The 15933-nt window shown below is 43.4% G+C and overlaps 1 protein-coding gene across 5 annotated transcripts in view; it reads right to left on the bottom strand.

The window, feature by feature from the left end:
* Window positions 1–69: 69 nt before the first annotated feature.
* The window catches only part of MAST2 (microtubule associated serine/threonine kinase 2), a 190947-nt gene continuing 175083 nt past the window's right edge, over window positions 70–15933 (bottom strand). For 4 of the 5 annotated variants that reach the window (XM_082766145.1, XM_082766146.1, XM_082766148.1 and 1 more), the window contains 7 exons: window positions 15045–15349; window positions 12216–12431; window positions 10184–10410; window positions 8557–8679; window positions 7362–7498; window positions 6941–7128; window positions 70–6282 (listed from right to left, as the gene is read on the bottom strand). In XM_082766145.1, coding sequence (XP_082622271.1) covers window positions 4196–6282; window positions 6941–7128; window positions 7362–7498; window positions 8557–8679; window positions 10184–10410; window positions 12216–12431; window positions 15045–15349 — 3283 coding nt within the window. In that variant the 3' untranslated portion in view covers window positions 70–4195. The remainder of the gene's footprint in view (window positions 6283–6940; window positions 7129–7361; window positions 7499–8556; window positions 8680–10183; window positions 10411–12215; window positions 12432–15044; window positions 15350–15933) is intronic. The other variant, XM_082766147.1, reaches the window with a different exon arrangement.

Here is a 15933-nt window from a genome sequence, read left to right as displayed (position 1 = left end):
GGGAGCTGCAGGGCGAATCCAGGCCAACGCCAGACCTGCCACCACTCCCCTGGGTGAGAAACCAAGAAAGCACCACGAGTTGGAACTTATGTAAAAAAAAAATTTATTTTGGGGGAGGATTTGAACATCGACATGCAGGTACAACATGAATAAAAATTATTGCACCGCTATTATGTGGCAATTGTTCAAGTTTCTAAAAACACAGAAATTCCACACGTCCTCTTATCTAGCTAAGTGCTGAGTGACACGGCTTGGCAGAGCCCCGCTTCGGAGGTGCTCTCGCAGCCACCTGGATATGATATCGAACACAACGTAAACACACACTTCTGTCAAATCTTCTACTAGAAGTACAGAATTATCCTTCACATCCAGTAAGAGAAAACCAGAGAAAGACTTTATCCTCCCCTCTTCGGAAGAAAAAAAAAAATAAAATAAAAAATACTCCAAATCACACCTTAATGCAAGTGTGGCAACCAAAACCACCGGTCACTCCCACCCTTCCCCAGCAAGCGCTCTGTAGTACATTAGCAGCCAAAGGCCTCTGACATTCGGACCCGGGAGCGGCCGTTACAATGCTAACGTCTAATATTTACAATAAATATCACCCATCTCTCTTAGTCCGCAACAGGAGGAGACAAAGGGAAAAGTAACACTGAAATGAGGCAGCGCGGGAAGGCGCTGGCGGGGGCAGGAGCAGGGGAGAGCTGCGAGGGGAAATCAATCAGGAAAGCGATGTTTGTTGGCGGTTGTATGCACGGCTCATTCACCAGGGAAGTCCTCCCACCTGTCTGACTCGGTGTCATGTATGGAGGCCACGTTCCCAGCTTGCTGCCTGCTCTGCTCGGGGCTGAGGGCCCCGTCCTGCACAGGGAAAGGCTACGCGGCGCACCTGTGCGCATGGAGACACCGTTTCCAACATCTCCTTGCCCTCCCCAGCACACAAATTTTGCAATCTGAGCAGGTATCTGAGTAATTCTTGGCAGAGCAAGGAGTAATCCTGGTCTCCACCTGGTTTGTTATCGTAATTTCACCAAAAAAATCTTTCTGCCCAAGCTTTTTGCTACGGTGCCCCAATAGGAGTTGGACAGGTGGTGGATGGAAAAGGTGGTGCACCTGGCACATGGAGGGGAACTGCGGGGTTGACGAGGAGCAGGGGACCCAGGGTTTCACTAGGATGCTTTCCTGGTAATGCTGTCAGGCTTTGGCTTCCAAAAAAAGCAGGGTTTTGAAATTGCACTGATCACTTTCTGTACCTTAGCTACAAAAGAGGCGACTGAGCACGTACCTCACCTCTTCTTTGGCCAGTTCAGGCAAAAGCAGCAAAAGCTGTGACACGACAGTTTCCACTCATCCTTCTATGCTCAAGAAAGGATAACTTCCTGATTCAGCACTGGAGGTACCGGCTGCAAAGAGAGGGAGTCAGCACCTAATGGAGCTGGTACCTTCAGAAGGTCACCTCCCAGCCTGCGTGTCCCACAGGAGGCCCTGTGCCCCCAACGTACCTGGCACAGACATAACCTAGGCTCCCTTACCGGGCTCGGTCCGACAGGACCCTCAAGTACGCTGCTGGGAAGGGGTTCAGAAGTGCCACAGTACACCACAGATCAGGGAAAGCCAGCAGCTGCCTGCTCTCGCCGCTCCCCCTTAAGGCCACTTCAGCTAACAGCCTGGGCTGGCTGCTTCGAATGACCCCAGCTGCAAAGCCCCCTTTAGCTAGGGCAGTGGTTTGGTTTCCCTTCAGGTTTTTTAATGTGGACCCCTTCGTGGACGCCCCCGGGAGCACGTCCTCACACAGCCCTGCACTCACTGCTCGATTTATCCGGGGACGTCCATCTGGCCACGGTTAGGTGCTCCCTGGACGTAAACTTGAGCCTTCTCTTCGCAATCGCCACGGAATTATGATGCTGAATCAATTTCTCATCATTCCCAGGAACCTTGCTTTATGCTGTACTGCCAACTGAACGTTGTTGCTTCTCAGCAATTTCTTAGGAGGTTTCAGTAAGGAAAAAATTAGCCAGATCAAGCATTGGATCCTGCCAAGCCTGTTCCTTATTTGCTACCACTCCAAATCAGCACAGTGATATCAACACAAGGGCTTTGCGAGGCTGGAGGCACCCAGGCCCCTGACCGGGAAGTGGAAATGGGGTTTATAATCGCTGAGTGCACACAGGTAGCCTACGAATTCCAGGAGGAAAGAGCAAAGAGACAGTACAGCGAGGCCCTGCTCTCAATACCGTCACAGCAAGATTTATTCAGGTGTTATCTGGGAGCTTTGAGGCTTTGGCTAGTGTATTAACAACACCATACATGTTCACACAGACACACAGAGTAAACACTCGTTTAAACATGGTTAAAAAAAAAAAAAAAAAAAAAGCTCAAACCAAACCAAAATTGGTCCAGAACTGAAGAAATGAAATCCAAGCAGCCAAAAATCACATATATGATGGGGGGAAAAATGGTTATGCAGAAAGAATCAGGGCAAGATTACAGAGACTTTTGTGACTTGTGGATTAAGCTGAAATCAAGTTGAAAGAGATGAAGAAAATACATTCCTATATAAAAACATATTTACATTTAGGGACAGTGACTCAAAACTTCAAGTTCAGAAAAGGCCAAGACAATGAAAAAGGCAGCAGTAGAATGGAACAGACCAACGGATGCAGGTTTTAGCCTGGAATACTGTTGCACGGTCATTCTGCTTCTAACAGAGAAAGCCGGTGAGCAGGACACTAGATAGCGCGGGTGATCTGCAGGAGGATATACTCAGACAAGACTAGAATAAGAGCTGAGCACAATCTGGGACAAATGACGGGAGTGTTCATTGACAGTAACCTTTAACTGGTTGAAGAAATGGCTTACAGTGCTACAGGTATCACCAGTCACAGTTATTGGTGTATTGGTATCTAATCCTCAGCAAACAGCACTGGTACCCGGAGTCGGTCACACCTAAAGCAAAGCAATGTCTAAACCTAAGAGCCGAGAATAATTTTTAAGGGAACAAGTGACCTCTGCAGTGGAAATGATCTAGCTATCACAGCTGAAACCTTAAAATATCACATGTGTTTTGAAGTCTGCTTGCAGCTTGTCCACAGAACTCAAGGAGTCAGAACTCTTCATAGTTTTCTGGTTGGTTGTTTTTAAAATGGGCAGATTTGGAAAACTCAGCGAGTTTCCCAAGCCCCAGTTCAGAAATGTTAAGGAACACCTTAAAATCCCTACCTATTTAGACTCACCAAGAGAAGGAAAAGTCTCCGAAGGTCATTTATCATTGAGATATCTTTGCCCAAGACATACTAGAGAACACGTGACTACAAATTTCTCTACTTTAAAATCCACCTACAAGGCGCCCCTTTCCTGGGGTCATTTATTCTGAGGCAAGTTACAAATTGAAGCCAGACAAAGGAAGATAAAACATCATTAAAATTTTCAAAACAGAAGGAGAAGTTGCCACGTGTCCTATAAAGGAGAAATAAAAACAATCCCTCCCAAAAGAAAACAGCTTAGAGATTTCTCTGATTGGGAAAACAAACAAACAAACAAACAAACAAAAAACACTTTTACTTGGTTTAAAGAGAAGACAGGGATATCTCTCTGTCCAACCCCTCCATCCAAGTCCCTTCTTCATATCCTCTATGGATGTGTGCAGAACTGTGAGTGCACACAGTGACAAAGAGGCCTTACTTGCACTGAAGATTTGTTCCCGAACTTGTGGACCAGAGATTACTTTCTTCTCCTTGTCAAACAAAACTAGATTGTAAATTCAAAGACAATATTCAAGACCTGTGAATTTCAAAGACATTTGAAAGAAGTTTGAAAACCAGAGATTTTGAAGTAAGCTGCCTTTTTTTGTGTTGAGTATTTTGGGGATCTTAAATAAATGCAGAATTGGAAGGAAGAGCACAACAAGCCCTAAACTCAGGCAAAACAAAAGGTCAGGAAGGGAAAAATCAGCAAACTGTTTCCTAAGCCCTGTTTTAAAGATACCCTGTTCTAAAGAGACCTCAAACAGCAAGCATTACTGTGTACAAAAATAGAATAGCAAGGATGAAAAAACACAAAAAACAGTATGAAAAAAACCCTCCCAAAAATAGATGTACACAAGTTCTATTTTATATTAGTGTATATTACAAAATTCAAACATGCAGTCTCTATTCCGAATGCAGAATGCTCCAGTCCGTGTGTACCAGGGATGCTGCTATGTTTTCTTTACAGTACCATCGTGTGACAGGGGAAAGTCTTGTATTTTTAACTGACTTCCAACCTCTTTGCTTTTTGCTTGTGTGAGAGTCCCTTCTTTACAGGGCCTCGTGCTGCCATCTGGCAGAGGAGAGGCTCTCAGAGGTGGCTGTCCAAGAGCATGCGACAGCTCCTTCGATGGAGTGATTCTGCAGCTACCTCCCAGTACTTCAGGTGCTTTAGCACTGTAAAAAGTTGCCTCTTTTTTTGCCACCACAGGACACGTTGCCTCCCAAGGTTTTGCTGCGTTTAATGACTCTGTGCAGGATCCACTCCTCGTGGTCAGACTGTCTGTGCTGGGTAGTTTGGCTTTCTCTTGACACGCTCCTGTTTGCGAAGCTTCCTGCCTTTTTTGCTTCAAATCTCTCTCTTCTTTACAGGAAGCACCCAAATGGGGGAAATCCTTTTTCTTTTCCACCTCTCCAGAACCAGGCATGCTGAGCTTCAAAGGGCCCAAGACACTCTGAGCTAGTGGCATTAACTGAGACATGGAGAGTGCCCTTTCGATAGCACTGGGGACGAGCAGTGTGGAGGACACAGTACCTGCTGGGCTGCCCTGGCTCGTTTTGCTTGCTGTTGAGGCACTCTCTGCCTGGGACGAGCTGGGTCGCTTTTCAGAGCTAGGACTTTTTTGGGATGTTTCACTCACACTGGCAGGACAAGGAGATAAGGTGCTGTGCTGTTCTGTGGGCTGAATTGTGCCCTTGTGATCCTTCTCACTGCGATCCACAGGACTCACCAAGCGAGGAGTGCTCACACTTGCTGTGCAACAAGAAGAAAGTGCTAGCAGAGGTTTCGACTCTTGTTTTTTCTGACTGATTTCTGTTAGAGGGGTGTCTTTCAGGTCAAGTTTACCACATGAGGCCCCTGAAGAGTCACTTTTTTCAAGTTCAGGGAGTTTGATAGATGGGCACAGTATACTTTCAGTGAAATCTGTTGGTTTTTGAGTAATAGTAGTTGCCCTATGATCTCTGATTGCTTCGGAAGGCTTGTCTTTTGGACCTAAACACTGAAAGGTTTTGTTTTCTGCCAATTTCTGTTCTTTTGCAGTTGTTCCTGATCTTAGGAATGGCTTTTCTGAATCAGCTAAATTTTCTGGAGAAGTTCTTGGGAGGACCTCTGATGAGGAAGAGTGCACACCAACTTGCAATGGCTCTGAAACAGTCTTGGCTTGTTGAACATTTCCCTTCTGCAAATCTTCTGTACCTTTTGGATCTTCGGGTAGAAAGGCATCATCTTCAATACTATCCTTGCTTTCCAACTTAGAGGAAAACTTACTATCTTCATTAAAAGAATCTGAGCCTTGGTCTCCACTGTCAGGCGGCTTGTCCATTCTCCTCCCATCCTGACTATCCTCTGAACCATCATCTGTCTCATCTTCAGAAGAATCTACCTCTCTGATGGCCTCCTGCTTTTGCAGAGACTCTCTCCTCTCCACCCTGTCTTGTCGAATAGCACCCAACTTCCTGGAACCTGGCTTCTGCAACATTCCTTTTTCCGCTAGCCCAAGTTTGCCACCTGTTGTTTCATTCACAGATTCTTGTAAACTCTGTAGACTTGGGTCCCTCTGGAGCATCTCCTTCTTAAATTCCGAGTGAGAGATATCCAAGCTATGCTTACGTGAGGAAGCCAGCTTCTTCTCCGAAGAGGACAGCGAGGCAGCTAGTTTCTCAGCCGACTGTACTCTCTTTAGCAAAGGAGACCTAGGGGGCTCAGCACTTTTGGGGCGAGAAATTTGTCTCACCAGTGGTGGAGAGGAGTGTAGTTTTACTGGGAAAGACTGAATAATACTGGAGCTGCCAACTGAGTGTCCTGGTAAAGGAGAGGGGGAGCGTTGCGGTGACGTGGACTGTGGGGTTGGTGATGGAGTGTGAGCTAGTGGTGACAGAGGAATATTTCCTGCAGACTTGCGCCTTGGAGATCTGTACTGTCTTTGAAGCTTTGGTGCTAGTCCATGCAGAGAGCTGGGTCGGATGTGTCCAGAGCTGGCTGGAGAATTGGGAACACTGGAACTGGGAGAGCTGCTCTGGGAAGAATTGCCACCAACTTAGAAGAGATGAAAAAAAAAAAATACCATGAAGATTATTACACATGTCATCATTAAAACAAATTACTGAAAATAAGACGTGCAAACACAAGACAAAATGCCATATTATCACAAAGCACTGCAGTAATATTATGAGATAATATTCCATGGCTTCTGATTGAGAAATCACACCACTGTCACAACACCAGAATAAAGCAAGAAATATTCTGCTATCAGAATGTGTTTGTTTTTTTTTTCAAAAACAACAAAAGCAAGTAAATAAGCCTTGTGTTCCAATGCTATTCTTGTGAGGTGAAGAAGCTGACATCTCTATTGTCAGCTAATTCAATTTTCAAATATGACTTTTCCACACTGTTTTGATTCCTTTTCTCTGACCTAATAGAGAAAATGTCTCAAATGGCTACAAAACTACTGCAACTCACAATGTAATTTTTGCATCAAAGTAAAAGGATGCTACTGTTCAGTAACTGCTTTTTTAAAAGGATGTATGGATCTTCATTTTTAAATGAATAAATGAATGAGAATACATCCATCCTAAAGGTAATCAACAGCATAGCTGTCGTTTTACTCCAAAAACAGGTCTACTACATGCATTTATCAATGCAAAAATCTTTCCCAAGTTTTTCTGCTTGCTTGTTGTTTTGTTTTGTTTTTTACCTGAGTGTACAGACTCTGGAGTGGATCTGTAACTCTGTGTAGGTGACCGAGGAGACAGGTTGTGGGTTGGAGAGCCAGGCACACTTTCTCCAGAAGACAGAGAACGGTTCAGCGAAGATAAACTACGGCTAGTGTGAAGCAGTGATGCCTGTTTAGTGATCTTCCTCAACAAAGAACTCTTCTTCTTACTGTGGAAAAGTATTAAAAGTTGTTCAGAAGCCCAAATGATTTATTTACCTTTACTGACATATTTCAGTCAATTTTATGACACAATCAAAGAAAAAAAAATAAAACAAAAATAAAACAAAAAACTCAATATGTGCCTGCTGATACATACATTATCTGCAAGTTGCTTTGACAAGATCTCTCTCACATTATCCTGACTACTGCTTAATTTTCACAGAGAAACAACAAAACAAACCTTTCCTGACCATCCTTAGTTTTGCTCTTCTTGTTCCTACGAGCCATCTTGGATTTGTAGCTGGCCTTTCGAGCTGGTCCAACTTTTATAGATGTGTTCTCAAATGGCGTAGTGGAGATAGACACTTTATTTCCACTCTGTCAGAAACAAGACACAGACACTGCTGAAAACATGGCTTTTTGAAGCAAATCTGCAGGCTAAGCAGGTAGGCTGCTAGTTTATTACTGACTGCCATTTTGTAATCCTTTGTCAAACTCCATTTCCCTCTTTGCATTTCCACCTATCATTTATTAAGGAATTGCTGAGAGAGAGCTCTCTTTAGTCAGGCTTTCACAAGTGATTAGATCAGATCCCAGCTGGTAGGTAAAGCTTCCCAGAGCAGAGAGAACACAGCATCTGACCTCTCCCATTGAGATCCCAAATGCCTCAGTTTAATACTTGTAATACTTGGAAGCTTGAACAAGGTGATATTCTGTCACCAATCCTATTCCCCTTGCTCTGAATGATGGCAGGTATGAGCATATCAGGCATCTATCATGATGAATCTGCAACACACAGCATGTCTCATCTCACTCATCTTAATATATATATATATAAATCAATTTTAAAAAATCCTGATTTCTCCTTTGTTTGCAGTCCCAAAGATTTCTGTCTATTGGAAGGGTCCAAAACTTTGGGTTTTATTTCCATAAATGGATTCAGCTCAGAAGGAGGTACCAAAACGCAAGTCATTTAACTGGATAATTTTAAGACCAACCATTACAAAGCTGCTTTTAAATACCACTGGGAATAATCCTTGAGAAAGCAGTATTAAGAGATAATAACATTAGCACAGCCTAAAGGCAAAAAATAAAAGTAATTTGGACTTTTTAAGGTATTTTTTTCCAAAAGTGTTGTTTGAGGAAAGGTATACTTGAATCTTATTAATCTTTGTCTCTAATACTGATAAAAATGTATCTGACAAGCCCTTATTTCTCAAACAGAGTATCTGAGTTCAGCTTAAATTACATGCAGACAGTTTTGGAGACTTAGGAATCAAGCTGTAGCAACGAGTTTTGGCAAAACAAAGGCCAGGTGCTGTGTACATACTTGTATTTCAGACAACGCCAATTAGATATCTGCAATGTTTTAAACAAGCTGTCTCATAGTCTGCATATTACCTATTTTCCAATATCTAACAGTGCCAGGTCCCTACCTTCAGAATTAGCTCCACCACTTCGGTGTGCACCAGCCCGTTGACCGGCTCCCCGTTGACATGGGTTATCAGATCCCCTTCACGCAGACCTGCTTCATTCGCTGGACCGCCTTCCTCCACGTGCTGCCAATGAGAAGGGGATGACTGATTTGAGAAGAGGAATGTACGAGATAGCTGGCCAGATCAGACACAAAGCCAGTCCAGCTCATCTCTCGCTGCAGCCAGCATTAGCTGCTTCAAAAGAGGGTGAAAGGAACCACTGACTGGCACGGCCAAGCACAAAAATCTGCACTCTTCTACTCCTCCCTCAGCTCCTAACAGTCTTCTCCTGATCCAAGGCAGACAGCCAGGACAGTTAAGCTGATTGAGAGACCAGCTCCTCCCAAAGCCAGGGACTAAATACTCTTCCAAAATTTTTCAGCACTTGGGTATGTTAACTAGATGCTCTTGATTTCCAGGCAAGACTTTAATCTTTTTCAATTTCTTTGCCATTGCAACTGCAACATCCTACCATGTACACGCTGGGACCCAGAAAGGCCAACAGACTTTTAAATTAGACTGTGCCATGCCTTTAGGTTGCCAATGCTGCATCTAATCCCAAACAGTTTCTTTTTCTATTTTCCATCCTTTATTGACCTATCCAATGTCAGATCTTTTCCCATCACAGTTCAAAAAAGAAACCTCCTTTACAGTGAGGTGACATTCATGCTCAAGAACTCTTCAACTCTCCCTCTAACCAGAAAAAATTACCAAGCAGTATCTTGGTAAATTCAGCATTTTTCAAGGACAGCAGAGAAGTGCAAGGGAAAAATGCAGCTTCAGATTATTTTTCTAAGTAAGAATGAGCATTAAATTACAACCACAACATATGAAGTCCAAATTGTCTAATGAAAACGCAGATACAAGGAAAAGACTAAACCATCTTTACCCTCTGTTCGCTCTAACTACACAATTCAAATTACCCTGCTTCAGGGAATGGATCATTCCTAGAAGTCACACATGTTAAGAAAAAAAGGAACACGGAGATCAAGTACCAGCACTAAAGGGAAGGAATAGATACAGGCAAGGAAACCAGACCTTTTAGCACAGCACACAACTAAGCCAACAGCTAAATCTCTAGGCAGACAGCATAGCAGCAGTGATGCTTTAAGGCTTGTAATCAATTCCAAGCAACTGCTTGGAAAATCCCAGCAGAATGAAGTGATCCAAAGCAGGCTACAATCACTAACACTGGTCCAAACAAATTAGCTCTAACTCGCTCTCATGCAACAACCCCAATATAGAGAAAGACGATATGTACACAGAAACATGCTTTAAAGTATGTGATACAGGTGGGAGGAGTGGATTCATGTAAGCAGGGAAGAAAGAAAGGAAGAAGAAAGGTTGCTGTGGTTCTGTGATGGGCTTGAAAATTGCTATAGTTAAAACATAAAGTGCTGTTATTTATTTTAAAGGGTTTCCCCCACCCAAAATAAAAGATAGCTTTGGGTCCAAAGAAGGAGAGAGAAAACAGGGTGGCAAATTTATATATTTATATTACAATTTATATAAAGCTAAAATCCCACAATCCCAGCTAAATGCATTCCTGGACCCAAGGGGAACTCTGTTTAGAAAAGTGGAGACATACCCAGACCATGTGATGCACAGTGTAGATATCACTGTCACCCATATAGACGCGAATGGCACGGAGAGTGAAACCGTATTTCTTTCCAGCCCGATGGATGATGATTGGTGGTTTCAGGTTTGCGATAGCAGGAGAAAAGTCACGGCTGGGTGAGGAGTCCCTCGAAGATGGGTTTGAGGATAGAGAATGAGGTGACATTGGACTAGCCAATGGGGAACACGTGTGGTGATCTACAGTGATGACACAAAGGTGAGCAAAAATTAGGAAACCAGGCCTCAAAAGAGAGAAAAATTCTTGTTAGAGAACAGCTAGGAAACCACCCTGCCCAATGCTCTTAAAGCTGATGGTCTTCACCAAAGCAGAGCTCGTCCTGCAGCTTCAAGAATGCAACAATGGAGTTTCCAGAAAGCACATTTGGTAACGTGCACATTGCTCGCCTAGAATTAGACATGGTTTACACTGTTTATTTCTCCTGTTTCAGGGATTTATAGCCCATCACAGGTATTTGTTCTAGGCACAAGCCAAGAATACTCCGTTTCAAGGTTATGATCTACTGCCACCCTTCAGATAGTTTCTAGATCTTGGTGCAAGTTACGTAGTGGTGTTGTGATAAATCAAAATAAGTAACTTTAAAAGAAAAATCAGTTAGCAGTCAGACAGCTACATGTAGATAATTTTAGTCGTGTTTTAAATTCAGAGGGGCGAAAATACTTTAAAAAGCAGCCACTGCAGGAACTTTGGTACTGGAGAACAACATCACAAGTGTATTTTAGAGTGTGTTTCCCAACCCAACAGCCGAAGAGCTAAATTCTCACGTATGTGGCTGTGACTCAGCTGGGCTACTGGCTAAAATACCTGACTCTGCTCACAAGTGTAACAACATCTGCTTCTAAAAATACAAAGCAAATACAGAACTCTCATTTTAAAGTGAAGCTGGTCAACATCAGTAAAATAATCCCAAACAGTAGGAATATTAAATGCAGCTGTAAAAGGTAATCCCCTAAGAAACACCTGCTGAATTACCCAGCACATATTTACCTGGAAGATGAGAACAGCTCTGGAAGAACCTTTGCTGGGTGATTAAATACACATTTTTGAGATTTTCATGAGGGTCTTTGTGGTTCAATAAGCAACCAAGAGGCAAGGCAGAAGAAATGAAATGTGCACCACCATGACGGTGCCAAGAAGCATTTCCATATGGGCCTCCAGCTCCCCAGCTGAGACGGGCAGACAGGTATGGCTCTGCCAGCAGGTTCTGCTGGGTCGGCAGAGCCCAGATACAATTTCCTGCTCCAGTCTAGGCAGGAATGGGAACAGCCCTGGAAATACAGCAAGGCCTTATCCTCTGGAAAGAGGGACAAAGTCCTTGCAGGGAGAGCCTCCTGCCAAACGGGTCTGTTGTAGCTCTGCCTGGCTGGGCTGTTCACTAGAAGTTAGCCACCTGGTATTAGGAATCGACAGGGTACGGCTCTACACAGAGACAGAGCTGGGCCAGCAACGTAAGATGTTCTGCAGTAACTTCTTTTGTTAGCTATTTACTCTACTGAACTATTGAACTCTCAGTCTCTACCAAGTTATTTGAGTTACTGAAACTTTCTGGTGCACAAACACACCAGACACAAACGGTTCCCAAACAACACAGTAGTCAGAATGTGTAAAAATAAATGAAATAAAACAAAATAAAATAAAAGCAGCATCTTGAGGGTTAAAAAATGTTCTGTGTCGATATACCTCCTTGCTACACCATTGTCTAGAGAGCAGCTTATGCTCCAGGAGCCAATTTAAACAGAACAACTCACGGAAAGCTGCCACTTACAGACGCTGCAGTCTGACCACACACAATACTCCTGTCCGGGGCAAAGCAATACCATTATCCTGGTGAGCTGTGAACATTCACCAACTGTAAAAGCTACATCGGTCCCTTCCTGCCAGCTAAGGCATTATTCCAGGAGAGCGAAAGGGGGAGGATCTGCCTGCAAATCTTCTGTTTAGTGCTTGCAGATTCTCACAATGCCTAACACAAGGCATTTCTTACCTGAGGGAATCATGAGAGACAAGGCAGTAGCGGATGCTGATTTAATCACTTTATTGACAGGTCTTGAGGTACGTTTCTCCCCCGATTCCCCAGAGAGCAACCTGTGTCGTGCCCGCCGCACTGCCAAATCGCTGATGGCTTTTGGAGTGGTAAAGTCTGGGCCTTCATTGCTATTACTGCGAGCGCGTGGATCAGAGAAATCTGCAGTGCTCCCAGCTACAGTTTAAATTAAAACAGATTAGAACCACAGGGAATTCCTAACAGTCTATTCCCCTACAGGCAAAATACATTAAATCAAAGTCATGTTTACATGAAGTCCAAGAGTAAATTTTCCTGAGAAGAAACCCCAGGGCTTGAATTTTTATTTACAGAAATGGTGTTATTCTGAATACAGAAAATTAGCAGTTTCTATTCTGTTGGAAAAGCTTTCTAATGAAATCACATTGCTCAGTAGCAAAGTTGCACGAATCCTACATCTGTGCTGCAGTTCTGACAGCAAGCAAGCCTTTTCAATGGAATTGTTCATAGAAGTAAACATGTTTATGGAAAGTGCTCCACTTTTACAACCAGCAAGAATCGTCAATCTTTGAGTTAAAACCTGCCAGTAATAGAAGAGCCAGGTTTTATTGGAGTCACACATAAAAAAAGCCACTTTAAGAGAATATTAAGGTACTAAAGTCAGAGAAAGCAAAACTGCGGTTGGAAAGACAACCTTAATTTGCCCCCTTCTGTGCACCATTGCAATTTAGGCTTGAATTACTTAACCTTCTATAATTATATATAAAATGCAAAGTAATCTTGAAAATCAGCCTGGGCATAAAGCATTAGCAGATGCTGGGGCGTAGGGGGTGTACACAAGCTCTGTGCCTCAGTTCCCCATCAATACCTTACAGGGGCACTGTGAAAATACATTAATTAGAATTTACAAGGTGCTCAGAAATTAAAGGGGTAAGCATCACAGCAAGTCCACATGGGAAATTAATCATTCTGTCTTCAAAAGTAAATTTTGAGCAGCATGCAATAAATAAAGCCTAAGGGCCACGTTTTGAACAATGAGGACAGAACAAAACATTGATCATTGTTATTTAAGTGGGCACCACAGCTCTGCATACTAAGTAAAGCAGGAAGCACCAGGAAAATAAAAATTCAGAGCACCGGTCTCAAAGACTTCATTACCAGATGCCAGTTCAACATTTAACAGCCACAGAGTCGCAAATAAAGCTCCCAGACAATAAGGAACCCAGAATCGGAGGCTGCACATGAAAAGGCTGTGATATGCATTAGAGGAGCACTCTGAGGCATTGAGATGAATGAAAACCTTTTCCTACAGCCCCCGGACTCTAACTTAACTTCCCAGGTTGGGGCACCGAATCGATCATACCCCTGAATTCCACGCACTGTACTAAATCTAATAGATAAAGCCTGCTCACTGAAGCTTCATTTTTACATATTTCAACTTGTAAATGCTCACATTTACAGTGAAAATGTTCTTGCAATTTTATTGGCACATGTCTAAGCTTTTAGTATGAATTCTAGAAGCTGAGATTTCTGTCCCATGGTTTCCCTATGGCACCAATGTCATCCAAGTCCGTGGTAAATTACTTCCTTCGCTCCCACACCTTTTTACACGGGTTAGTGGAGCAGTGATAGCTGTACTGGGCCTCTTTTGGGAGGATAACCCTTGGAGGGGAATGGGACAATTTTTGAGTAAATTTCACAGACTGGATTGCAGAAGAGGAATAATGAGACGTGGGAATCTTGGGCTTCACTCCAGTCTGGAGGCAAATTTGCTCTAAGGCCTTTCTTTCCAACTGCAATAAATCCAATATCCCATCTACCCAGTGTCCTTCATCCTGTCCTTGTCCAGCCTCACTGCCACTCCGACTCCTTGCTCATTACCCCTTTCCTTTCCATCCACAACCTCTTTGCCTGCTTACTCTGTTTCCCCTGTCAATGGTTTCTTACTTTCTTACCCCACTAATCCTTATTCTCATTCTACACTCTAGCTCTTCCCCAGTTGTACCTCCCTTCTCAAACATTATTTTGCCAGCCTTCATTTCAACTTCCCTGCTCCCTTCATTGGCCCAAATTTACTTTCTCCCCCAGTCCTTCCTCCTCACTACTTTCCACCAGTTCCCAGCTCTGGCCAACTCTGTACCCAGAACAGGCAAGCCAGAGCCTCCCCAGCACTGCAGCAGCCCAGGGCACCACTGCAGGAAAAGTTCCGCTCAGCCCAGTGTTGGAAAATGACCCCAGGAAAGACACAGCTTCTGAGAAGTCAGACATTGATTTCTAACTCTACTACACCTATGCAAGCTGCATTTTTTAAGACTGTAACTTGGCTAAATTTAGGTGTATTTGACTGAGATAGCAAGTAGCATGTTCTTGAGGCAAACCACACACCCTAGGAAATTTCAAGTCTCTACTCAAAACTAGAGCTTTCAGATAAATAAAATCATAGGAAATGGGTATCTTTTAGGATGGCTGAACACCCTTATTCTTCAGCCCCACCTCAGCAGTGACCTGCTTTGAACTAATGCTTAAAACATACACGCAATGGTTTTAAGTAGACATAGATCAAATGGGTTTTAAGCGTGAGAGGACCTTTAGTTTGAAGTGACAGGACTGAAATAAAAGATGTAATTTTGAAGAAATTAAACCACTGATGCTATTTCAAAGGCAAGCACAGCCACAAAACTATACTAGATAAGCTATTTAGCAAGAGACATCCACTTCACTTGACATCTAAAACCCAGTTTTATGCAGTTTCTATCTGTAAGCTAACACAGCTTTCTTGCAGAGCAAGATGTCATGAGGCTGAGCACATACCTGCCAGCGCTGAGGTGCTGCTGACAGCTGTGGAGGGGGTGGTGGGTCCAGCATCACCTTCCAGCTGCAGCTCCTGCTCCACGGGCTGTTCTGGAATGGGCACCGGCAGCCCCTCCCGGGACTGCACAGTGGACAGGAGCATCCCCTCCGACTGTGGTCTTTTAAGCAGAGTTCCCTCGTCCTCGGTGGAGATGGCAAAACGGGGCATGTCGAGAAGCCCTGAGCAGCGTCGGCGGACTGTCAAGGGTGGGCTGGAATCGCTCTCCGTGTGCGAGGATTCAGACATGGACAAGCGCTTACGCAGTCTGAAAGAGAAAACAAGACACAGCCCCTCAGTTAAGTTAGCAAAATGATGAACGTTAAAGGACAAAAAGAATGCACAGTCCCAGCTCGCACATCTGAAGCCAATTTAAGGTGAAGTTATGAAACCAAGCTACATCATTAGAAACTAAAACAGCAAAGCTTGGGGGTATCACCTGAGCTTAGGATTTCCAGTATATCCCTTCTAAGAAAGAAATATAACAAAGGAAAGTATAGTGCTATAAATACAATACTAAATATTATAAAAATCACAATTACAAAATGCAAATCACCATCCATGTTCCTTTTGGCATTGATTTTTCTTTCAAAGTGGCTGTAAATTTCAAGCCAGGAAGACCTGATTCAAGACGAAGAGAACATCAGTTGAAAGCATAATCTATAAAATGTTTTTTGAATGGAGTCATACAGACTAGATCACAACCACATTTTATGATCTTTCCAATGCCAAATTTTAGTGTAAAAGCTTTACAGGAGTTGCACAAAATGAGAGAGAGTCCTTTTTGAAGACAAGTTTGACAATTATTTCAGTTATGCTGGAAACATGGTGGTTATCCAAATTCTGGGCATT

This window comes from Aythya marila, assembly GCF_965140915.1.
Source record: "Aythya marila genome assembly, chromosome: 8".
In the NCBI taxonomy this organism is placed as follows: domain Eukaryota; kingdom Metazoa; phylum Chordata; class Aves; order Anseriformes; family Anatidae; genus Aythya; species Aythya marila.
Note: the sequence above shows the minus strand (reverse complement) of the source record. Positions and strands in the feature narration are given on the sequence as shown.